Here is a 12,184-nt window from a genome sequence, read left to right as displayed (position 1 = left end):
TTGTTTTCCGTTGCATGGTCATTACACTGCTGCGATAACAATGGCAATGGCGGAAGGAAGATCCACCCTCCCTAAAACGCTGCCATGTTTTGTGTACCTCCTCATGTAGACATCGAGCAGTCACAGGCCTGTATGCGGCTCTCCAGATAGACACAAGTGTTCCTCTTACTGCCCTCAAAGACACCTGGGCCGCCAATGTTGCCAATTCTATTTTGGACCTGGACTGGCTTAAATTCCTAGCTGAGGTTTCTTGAAATGTTCATTTCAAAATGATACATTTTTTATTACCTGCATAGAGTGTACCTCACTTCTGCCAGGGTTAACAAAGTTTTCCGGGAGCAGCCTCGCGATGGCCTTGGTGCAGTCTGGTGGACGCTGACATGATATGTATAATGAGGTATAGAGATGTCCTCAGGTGAAGGAGTTCTGGGCAGTGGCCCTGAGTACGGTACTGACAGAGAGTGCTCTACCTGTGGGGATGTTCCTGAGGCCGGCTAAACATAAACATAAAGTTACCATAAGTTTTATAGAACTATTATATGATTCTGGTAAAACGGCTGATCACGATTAATGAAAAAAACACACAGGACCTGCAGATTTCCGAATGCATGGTGGAGTTAGGGAAATGGCCAAAGTATGAGGATGAGACCTTGCAATGGGACGCCAAGAGGGGACAATGCTCATTGGAGGTGGACTTGCTTGGAGTTCATTAATAGAGGAGCTGCGGCCTGGAATGGAGTGTTCAGAGACTGCTTCCACTGCGAATGCCCAGGAAGATGGTGGGACATTGTTACCTCAGGCCTCCCCCTTGTTTACCTAACTTGTCATTGCCATTCCAAGAGAAGAATGACACATGCAGCTGCTTACTATTGAGTAGATTACAGGATTGCTATCTTCAGACCAATCTTAGGGTTGTCGGATAGTTGTGTTGACCTGTTTGTTCTGTAGTTCGTTCACAGGATATGTTGCATTACCGATCTGCATTGTACTATGACCGCCCTCTTTGTGAGATTGGAATGTTTTATCCACTGCTCTGTTATTGATTTTGTACTGTAAATGTCATGATATCGAATAAAATATGTTGTAAAAAAACTGACTGTGAAAACCACCATGAAGCATAAAAAAATGGTTAAACAAGTGTAAACTACAAGAGGACCCATATGAGGGCGTAGACATAGGTATCAGTAAAAATTATATAGACCAGTAAGTCCCATCTGTGACCAAGATTAACCATTATAGGGCTAAAGTGTAACATCCACATTATATCTCATGTGACCATGTCCTGTAAGTGCTGGGCAAAAAGTGTGTAGTCTTTAACCGTACCCTGTGCCCACTATCCATGCCCATTGTGCATTGAAGGCTTGACCTACATATATATTATAAAACTGGACATCTGCACGGCCTTTGCCACTGTCTTTTGTCCAGTACTAACGATTGTACCCAAGTGACATACCTTGAAGCCCCATACAGAGCTTTTAGCATCCTGGTGGGTACTGGTTACAGTGCACAACCTTCTGTCATTCCTTGAGGACAGGTGGCCACAATATTGACACGGATTGGGCTTTAGCCAACCATTGTGAGTAAAATGCACAGGACATTTCTTTCAGCCATACCCTGAAGAAAATGCACATGCTGGCAGTCCCACCATAACATGGTCCATGGCCATAGCATGTGTGTATTGTTCATAGGTATAGCTTCTATTCTACCACTGTGGGCAGTACCTATGCTTTGTGGGAACTGGGCACAAGGCTTGGTCTAGATCAGTGCATTATATTCGATAATTATACTGGCTGTAGCTGCAGGGCATAAAATATTATCATTAAGAAGCATGTAAAACCAGTATGAACCTGCATAAGCCAATCTTGGACCATATCTGTAAATACAAGTTTGAATCATATAAAATCAATAAGAAATGGAAGTGTGTGAGTACAAGCCCATAAGAGTACATATCAGTAAAAAAAAATCAAACTAGCATTAACAATTATAGGATAATTATAGCAATATAACAGTAAAACCTTTACAAATGTAGGACAACAGAATAGTAGCCACAGAGCCTGGATTGTTACAAGATCTTATGATTACTGGGTTAAAGGTACATGTCATGTTGCCATGTTAGAAATGTACCTGAGAAGACACTGGGCACAGGGAATGGCATTTAGAATATATTCTCACCAGCCTTCTGTTCGAATGGCAGGGTTAATGGTCCTGCTCTGTGGGCATTGCACATAGAACACCTTCATGATACATAGCTGTAGGTCATACTCCGTAGCTAATGTTCTCAGGTCATCTCAGTCCATGTCCCTAAGTCAGCTCATCTAACTATATTAAAGATATCGACTAATACAGACTGCTGGATCAATATGTTTTGGTGGTGGTTAAGGCAACTTAACTGAGGAAGTACACTTTTTTAGATTAAGGGCCTGATTTGTAGTTCGGCGTAGGGGTTAATCAATCACAACTGTGACAGATATCCTGTCTGCTGTATTACAATGCCCATAGGATATAATGGACTTGTAATACAGTGGACAGGAGATCCGTCACATTTGTGACGGAGTAACCCAACCACTAAACTCTAAATTAGGCCCCTAGACCATTTTATATTCCTCTTGGGTGTGCTGTCATTTTCAAATGTATGGTGTGGCCACATTATGATACCTGACTACACAGTGACTAAACCGATGTGCAGAATGTATTTGACTAAATCAAAAGAGTATGTCACTAGTGATGGTTGGAATTACCATGTCAAGTTTGGTTTGAGTCCATCCAATCTTTAGTTTCCTCTCCTTGACAAAAGCTGGTCTATGGAAATGTCAGTAGGAAATACATCTTTTGGAATGGCGTGTAACATTTCCCCTCTTTGTCCAATCTTCTCTAAACTTTGTAAGTTGAAATTTACACACATAAATGTTGGAAAGTTCCGTGCAACTTAATCAAATGTTGCATCAAATAATGGGTTATAATGGATCAGCCAAACTCTTTCCAGTGGACTAATGGTTTGAAACCCTTGACTCTAAAATATATGTTTGACTGCACAAACAACTAGAAACTAGAGGGTTTTGTTATTTTATTGTTTTGTCAGAAAGTTTAAAAACCTGTTCCCGTATGAAAGTGTTTTCAGGATGTTTTTGCTGTATTTATATGAAGAAAGCTAGGGACGCAGTCACACATTTCCAGATCTCAGATTATATAAATCACCCAACAAAGAAAGATTCCACTGGTATTACTGGTATTATTTTTTATTTTTACTCTTTCTTCTTTATACTTTCTTCTCTTAGTATGTGTTCCAGACATCATTGTACAAAGACAGAACCGTCCACGAAGAGCTAACCAAGGGCATGGCCGGACTTTTGAAATCAAATGAGGAACTGACAGTGAAAAACATTTTGAAGGTGAATTGCACTATTTCTTTTTGCTTACAAATGCACTTTGACTTAGATAAGGACGTAGAAAGAAGAAACACCATCAGTTATATTGTTCATCAGTATCTCTGTGGGCCGCCCACGTTCTATTGGAAGGGAATCAATTCAGTAAAAGGAAAAATCTTAAAATGTAATAGTGAAATAATTCACTTGGTGAGAGGCAGCTTTTTTCGATAAAAGAGTACAACTGCCTATTGGAGGCACTAGAATTTTTATATTTTGCATATAATGGATAACAGTGAATCAAAATGATTTCTCTGTACATCTTGGAAATTGTATCTACGTAGCTTTCAAGTTTTGAGAATTCTTAGAGGTGAGAGCTAATTAGGATGCTTGATGAAATCAGAGAAAGTAATGTCACACATACTTTCACATCAATGTTAACAAGAGAAGTGGCATATGCATGTAAATTGAATACAACTGCACTAAAACATCATTAATGCATAATAACAGCTTACAGAAATACCGGAGGAGCTCAAAAATGCTCAGGTTTTCAACTGAAGAGGTCTGTACAGGGGTAGGATTAGTTTCTGACTCCTTCTGAGATCACAGTAGATGTTCTGCACCCGCAAGGTCTGTCACATTTATAATTTGGGTTTTGGGCCTTCTCACCAGGTGTGACATTTAGGGCCTGATCGGGGGGAGGACGCCACCGTTATGCTGTTGGCTCCCACCCTCCCCAAGCATATTAAATGTTCACATCTGGCTAAACGGCGGGAACATTGTATTACATGTTCCCGCCAGGCTGACTGGCTGGAACAGTGCTACGATATTGGTCTCGGCTCCTTTAAGGGAGCTGAGGCCTATATCGTAGCACACCAGCACCATCGGAATGCGTACAGCTTTAGGATGCGCTTTTCGATGGTGCTGAGCAGGGGGGGCACCTGCACTGCCCATGTCATGGGCATGGGCAGTGCAGGTGCCCCCTATGTCCCCAGACACTGGCTTTCCGATAGCCTTTCCATGACCTGGTCCCCCGCTATGGAAAAGCTGGCGGAAGGCTGAGTTGTAATCAGTCAGGCGGCGCTAGCTTCTGCCCATCAGGAACCATGTTCCTAGCAGGACGGCGGTCCCCTGGTGGGTCTGCCCACCAGGGTTGTAATGTGGCGGCTGGACCACCTGGAGTGTGGCGGTCCAACCATCACCGCAAGTCTGTCAGCTCTTGGACCGCCAGACTCGTAATCAGGCCCTAGTTTGCAAAGAATGACAGCTCAACGCAAGCTCCAATGTGTGAGTCTCAATTACTATAGGTCAGACTACAGGACCCTGTAGCCAATTGTGGCTCTTATTAGTGTGGTCAGGCTTCATTGATGTAAAAGGTTTAAATGAACCAACACCAACAGTTTATTTGCTTTAACTTGTCCCCATGGATGGTGTACCCCCGTTCTTCATCATTAAGGTAGGAGATGTATGGATGTACAGCAAATTGTAAAGTACAAACTTAGTAAGTAAACAACAAGTGCTGAAAATAAAGATATATGGATTAAACAGTGCATTGGAGTACAGGAAGGTAGATCACCTTCTGGTTAGACACAGAACCATGGTGCAAGGATGGCATTAATTTTGTTGAGCTTCAATGTATCTGCTTTTTCATCAAGACTTTAATTATGTTGAATGGAAGAAGAGCATCTCTATATGCAGTGACTTTGAGAAAATAATTGATGTTCTCCAAATTTGAACTTGTGACAATGCTGTGGTTGTGAACAGAGTGATCTAGAGAACATTCATTGTTAGCTTGGTGCCATCTATGTGCTGTCTGATTTTCTATTGCGTTAATGAAGAACTGGTTGACAGTGCTGCATATATCTTTTGAGTTGCATCTGAGATGGTTAGGGTTCATATTGACACTTAGGCCCTGATTTGGAATTTGGTGGTGGACCCACAGACCTCAAATAGGGCAGGCGGGAGGATGCCCGGCTGGAGGTAGTGTATGCAGCAGTGTCACTGCAGAGGCATGCTTTGGCTCAGGAAGTGAGCCTGAAGCAAATGCTGCTGCAGTGCAGAGCCAGATGCACCTTGGGCGCAGTGTTGCCATGCACATTGTCCACTACATGAACAGCTCGGCGGAAAGGCAGATCATGATTAGTATGATGGTGTCGACAATGGCCTTGCTGCGATTAACCACAGCATTCCACACCGCCGCCACCTCTGGGTCCAAGATCCTGAGGTTGTTGCTGCGGTCTTTTGGTGGTCCGTCGGGCATCTTCGTAATCTGGCGGTTGGACCTCCGAGGATGTGACAGTTGGACCACCACCACAGGTACGGCAGTCCCAGGACCTCCATACTCATAATCAGGGCCTTAGTTTGATGGCTTTGAAGAAGGCTTTGTTTTAGTTTGATGCATCTTTAACTGCAGGATTGTAGGATTGTAGAAGGTGGCTCTCCTGGATGTAATAGAATTTCTGAGTGCTGAACAGTTGCACTTTGATCTTGCATGTCTGTTAGGTTTTGATGGAGTTAAGATTTTCCACATCACCATCCTTATTTGTGCATGGGCTATTTGATGTCAGTTTTTCTTGAGTGTACCAGGACATGGAAAGATTTGTTTCCACTGAACACAGTGGTAGGAGAGTTTTTTTTTTCTTTTTAACTATCCAAAGGAACTGTCTTCTATTTTTTTTAATTTAAATAAAATCATCATCCGTTGAACGCCTATTTTCAGAGCATGTGTAGGAAGTGTACTTTCAGATTATTTGATTTGTTTCTCCGAGGCTTGTTTCTGAATTCATAATGTACTTGTACCTCCCTTCTTTGTGAGGATCTGTCGCATTAATGTCTCATTAATATCTCATTATTATACATGATAAATGGACACTTGGCATTGCCTTATTTACACTTTCATAATACATATGATATTCATGCCATGGCAGTAAGAATAAATGAGGCCATTTATACTTGTTATTTATAGGAGTAATCGTTACGAGATGGTTTTATGTGCGAAAACTGGATGGTACAAAATTGTGGGTAGAAAGGGTACACAAAAGGGAGTAAAAGGTTGGAATTGATGTTTTGCCTGAGCCACACATACAAGCAGAGAAACAGTTGATGATACCGTGGCCTGCCATTTGGAACCCCTCGAATTTTATTTGCTGCTCTTGATCTCAGTGGTCATTGGGTCAGATCAGATGCAAAAGGTAAAACAAATCTAAGATCTAAGTTTCATTTCATCGTTTACACACTTTACCACTGCTCATGCCACTCAACAGCAGAAGAAGGTTGTGGAGTGGCAAAGGGTGGAACATGAGCTGAACTCTCTGATATCACCTCGGATCAAAGAAGAAGTGTTGTCACTTCCACCACCGATGGCACTGAATTTGCATTAAACCTCTGGAGAGTTTACATATTTACTAAACCACCATTAATTATAATCCTGCTTTGTGGGGTGCATTGAATTAATTGGATCACTGTAGAACTCTTCTTACACCGACCACTATATTTATAAAATCACCCAAGTGTGTCAAATCGACTGGACTATAATAAAACAAAATTCACTCTTTCTTTGCAGCATTCTTGGTTCTTCTTTGGAATTATCCTAAAATCAATGGCACAGTTTCTACATGAAAATTGTAAACTAAAGGTAAGGCACTTTGCGTTCTATAGCAGTACTCATCTCCCAAAGTATAATGTATTTATTTATTGCTTTTACGTTTATTTCAGCAGTGTTTATGTTGAGGAGTACTCATTCTGCTTTTTATGTTTTGTAAATCAACCAATGCTTCAACAGCGGCACTCCAATACATGGAATGCTTCTTGCTGCTGATTCTGCAAAATATGAGATTGCAGAAAAGGAGAAACTATTGATTTAGACAAAACACTGGAGTTTTCAGTTGACTGTTGAGACAAGGGGAAAACAGGAAATCTGGAGAGCTCATTATTATATTCATGTCCTCCAGTGGCGTTGCAATAGACCCTGCAGGCCCTGTGGTGCAGTGGGACCCCAAGCTTGAAGGGGACCCCTCAGCACAGTACACTGTGCATGGGTAGCAGGACCCTGGCCTGAGAGCTTCTGATTAGATGTTGGGGGCCTCCATGTACTTTGCAGGGGGACCTCTCATGTTTTGTTACGCCACTGATATCCTCGTGTTCGCCACCAAAATTGCCCTTCCGATTTTACAGGCAGATAAAAAAAACATGAATATCCGTGCACAACGTTTGGGCTATGCTTATTGACTGGTGTAATTCCAGGAGTTGGTGTCAACACAGAAGCACAAAAGCAGCCCATCATAAAGTAATTCCCCCATGTGTGGGTTCAGTGAAGTAACATTAAGGATCAAGTTTAAACACCCTACATGTCTGCGCACCCTCCCCACCCTCTGCATACTTTCACACTTGAATAAATGTCCTAAAAATGTCATAGCAGATTACATCACAGGCACCCTGATCTGCACAATATCTGCAGTACTTTACACATGCACAACAGAGTCTTTGTGCGTATGTCGTGAAAAGGCCAGACCAGCCTAAGACATAGCAACTAAGCACAAATGTTTTTTCCTTGGTGTTGAAGACCTATATTATTTTTGATCCAAGTACTTACAAGGCAAGCCTAGCACCCTGAATATTAGAAGAATAACACCATATTAGGTCCATGTGGTCCAGATCCAGAGTACCTCTTATGGTCCCAAGAGAGGCAGTGGCAGTGCTTAATTTGTGCTTATTGTTTGTGGTGCTGAGCACCGGTACTTATTTTTGAGGGCCGGGTCTTATTCTTCTCCATCAAGCATTTGCTGGGAGCAAAAGACACATATAGAAAAGATGGAGGAAAGGAAAAACGAAAAAGCATCACAAAGGGAGAAAGTAGAAAGCTGCTAGAGTGAGATGAGGGGGCAGGGAGTGGCTTTTTATGGATTAATGAGCCCTGAGATGGTTTCAGGATTACGCTGCCTCAGTATTCCGTGTTCACACATTTAATTGCAGGAGCCGCGTCTTTAAGAGGAGGGCTTTCGGCACCAGCACATTTTTATTTACAAATTAAGCACTGGGCAGTGGTTATATCTTTTGATTGTCACCGTTACACTGTGGCATTTGTTGGCCCAGTAGAATTCCTATCACTGACATAGGGTAGAAGAAGGGTACTTTCCATGTGGTCAGTTCCACACCAAACATCATCTTCCATTCCCATTTTTTAGCAATACATACAAAATACTTAACTACAACTGAGTTCTGCCCATGACTCAAATTCCAACATCTTTTATGGCAACCATATTTTGATCCTCAGCCACACTCCTGCTGGATTGCAACACAAAGTAAACTGTCTGGAAGTATTCCTGTAATCGATGTCGTAAAGTTAAATCTCTAAACAACAAGTTAGTAACCGTTGGCAGTCAAAAAATACATTTGGTATTACGTAAGATCCTTATTTGAAACAATAATGAAACACAACTACATAGGAATAATGATCAATAACCAACCCTGAAAAATCTTCCTAATAGGTAGACACATTGATGGCTAAATCAATTATCAGAGCAGGAGATATGGAAATTTAGTAGCATTATGGGCACTCTCTCCCTTCACTCAGCACAATTGAAATGTTATGCAAAAGTTGTCCCTTTTTTAACATAAGCATCAGGTGGTCAGTCTTGAAATCTATCATAATACATGTTGGTGATTGCATAGAGCTATAAACAATGATAACAAAGGTGTCCCTTTTAAATTATGCTCATCTGTCCAGAAAATGTCCAGCCTTCTGCCGATTCTCGTGGAGCATAGCCCAACCAACATGATCTGTTACTGTGTCCTTTATTCTGCTGTCTGGTGAAGCAGTATACAGTGTTGTGATTAGGTGGCTGAGGGTGAAAGCAGTTTTTTTCTACACTTGGTAAAAAACAGTGGGTGCTGGGCGTTAACTGTGCCAAATCAATGTAGATAGTTTAATGTGTGTAAGCTGACAAGCCTAGGTTGGTACAATCTGATAGTTTCCTAAGGAAATGACCTGTTTCAGTGTGTACACTTGCCATTTCTCTCTCTTTCTTTTACATACACACAAAAGTGTGTGTATGTAGAGAGAGAGAGATACATTTTATCTCTCTCTCTTAACCTTACACACACACACAGTCACACAAACGGCCCTATTATGACCTCTCTTGCCAATACAAAAGCTAGAAAATAAAACATATGTGGGGACCAATACACAAAAGCATTTATGTGTACAGGAATTAGTATGTGAGTACTCTTTTATGTACTCTTGCATGCCTTTTTAAATCTATCCAAATACCTATTAATAAAAGAGTAATATTTCTGTTTGCACTAACTATATTTTAATGAATAATCCTTGAATGTCCTGAATATTCCATGTTATTCTCATTGTAGATGCTTCGGGGACAATGCTCAGAGGGATTTAAGTGTACATAACACAGTAGTACAGAAATACTCCTTACATACTCTAAAATATCTTTCTGAATAGGTCCGCTTGTTGTTTGTACTTCACATGTGCCCATGTGCAGAACAATACTGCCAATCCTTAATCTTTCAATTCCGACATAGCTGAAATTTGTTTCCTGGATGTGTTCAATTTTTGACTATGTTGGACTGTGCTTGTTGCAGTGCATAGACTCTACTACTGTAGCTGTGCGGTTTAAATTATATTCAAGTGTGGGTGTAAAAATGTTGTTTTGGTGCTGTGCATATTACCCTACTGTTTTCTGTGCATTACACAGACCTAAATTGGCATGCACTAGACTAGGCTCCTGTTACACTGTGATCAACTATTTTACTGTGATTGTAATTTCTGACTACTTTTTATGCAATGCCACGTATCACTGTGTGTGTATCACAATGCAAGTTTTGGGGATTTTGTAACCTTTAGACCACTTTTTATGTAATGAATACTTAAAATGCACATGGTTTTTCAGAGGATGTTATATTTTTTTAGAATATTTAAACAGCATACTTGCTTTCAGTAAGACTGATTTTATCCAAAACTGGCATGATGGCTTTTTTCATTTTATTGTTTAAACACGTGAACGGTGTTTGGTCAAAATATTGTTGTAAAAATATTGAATTTCAGAAATATTTGATTTGAAATATTGTGACAAAGAAATATTGTGTTAAAAAATATTGTTGACAAAAAAACGACGTTTTAAGTAAGATATATTGTTTTTAAGTTTAGTTAATTGTTTAAATATTTTATTTGTCTATGTTTTGTGTAATTGTTGTTAATGTTTTTCAATATAGCTTGTAATTTTAAGTTATTTACATTTTTGATTCAATAGTAAAATAGTAATTTAGAGTGTTGAAGCAGGTTGTGAGGTTTGTAAGTTTATTAAGTATAATTCATTTATATATTTTCTAATTATTAATAATTATTTATTTGATTAGTAAGTATGTAACTTGGGCAAGTAATATTTTTTAGGTTACATTTTAGGTGCGTGTTTCTGGGTTTGTAGGGGTAGAGGGTGGGAAGTTAATTAAATGATAAATATTTTATTATTTATGCATTATTCATGAAGTAATTGTTCATTATGTAAATTGTGTAATTATGACATTCTTTTAATTTACAATTTAGATGCGGGTGTTGGGTTTGTAAGGGTATAGGGTGGGAAGTTACAATAATTGTTAATTAATTATGTAAATTGTGTAATTATTATAATTTATAAATGTAGATATATGTAGATATGTATATTGTTTATTGTGCTACTATAGTGTGGGAATTTATTGAAATAATTATAAAATTATGTTTTTCTTATATTTATTATTAAAACAAATTATAATTATTTTATTTGTTTGATTCTCTTTTTAATGTATATATTTATTTTTATAACTTAATGAAAATAATACTTGTATTAAGAAAAAGGTATCTTTGTAAAGTGAAGTGCTTTCTGTACCGCTGCAGAGACTGGAGTGGGAATACTGAATTTTACCCCCCCTGAGTCCTACGCTTTCACTACTGTTGAACACACTGAAGTGGCAATATTAAATGTTAATGTTTGTAATATATAATATATTTTTTATAAAATGTATTTTTTATATTTTGTATTGTGTATAAACATTTAGCAATGTATACATAAATATATCTATATATATACATCTAATATATATCTTGAATATTATTACATAAAAAAAATTGTACAGTATAAAATAATTTCAAAAATATTAATTATGTATGTGTAAATAAACATACACATATACATATATGTGTGTGTGTTTGTTTAAATAAATATATGTTCATATATTTTTTATTATTTAAGTATGCTTGATTTGCATTAAATTACTGTTAGATGTTAATATGTTTGATGTTAACTTTTTTTTTTTTTTAATTATAGGTCTAGGATAATTATATTTTTTGAGTTCCATATTTTTATCTCTTTTGTTCCACGAAATTTAGGGTTTCAATTTTCAGACAGTGACCCATGTGAACACATACCCTTTGTGTGACAAAAGTGTGAACAGAATGTAATTTGTGACTATCACTCGCACATCAAATTTAATTTGTTTATTTATTGATAGAACTTAAATAGAATGGGCATAATGGGCGTAGGGCCTGATAAATGAGATGAGCATTGAACCGCCACAACTCCAATACGCTGGGGGTGAGGCGGGCGTCAATGCAGCAGCCTCACCACCATCGTATTATAGTTTCCACCGAGCTGACCAGCGGAAACATTGTATTACGACGTTTTTGCTGGTCAGCCGGTTGAAAACAGTGCGGCGGCATTGGTCGTGGCTCATTCAAGGAGCGGAGGCCAATGTGATTGCACACAACATCCTCAGAATGTGCACTGCCTGCCATAGCAGACAGTGTGCATTCAGAGGTTGCTAGCAGGGGGTCC

General features: G+C 39.2%; 1 protein-coding gene across 5 annotated transcripts in view; it reads left to right on the top strand.

Annotated features, from left to right (window-relative positions):
- Positions 1–12,184, top strand: part of DOCK10 (dedicator of cytokinesis 10) — a 1,618,956-nt gene that overhangs the window by 1,138,750 nt on the left and 468,022 nt on the right. For all 5 annotated transcript variants that reach the window (XM_069213493.1, XM_069213489.1, XM_069213490.1 and 2 more), the window contains exons 26-27: positions 3,276–3,389; positions 6,925–6,996. In XM_069213493.1, the coding sequence (XP_069069594.1) occupies positions 3,276–3,389; positions 6,925–6,996 (186 nt within the window). The remainder of the gene's footprint in view (positions 1–3,275; positions 3,390–6,924; positions 6,997–12,184) is intronic.

This window comes from Pleurodeles waltl, chromosome 11 (genome assembly GCF_031143425.1).
Source record: "Pleurodeles waltl isolate 20211129_DDA chromosome 11, aPleWal1.hap1.20221129, whole genome shotgun sequence".
NCBI classification, from domain to species: domain Eukaryota; kingdom Metazoa; phylum Chordata; class Amphibia; order Caudata; family Salamandridae; genus Pleurodeles; species Pleurodeles waltl.
Note: the sequence above shows the minus strand (reverse complement) of the source record. Positions and strands in the feature narration are given on the sequence as shown.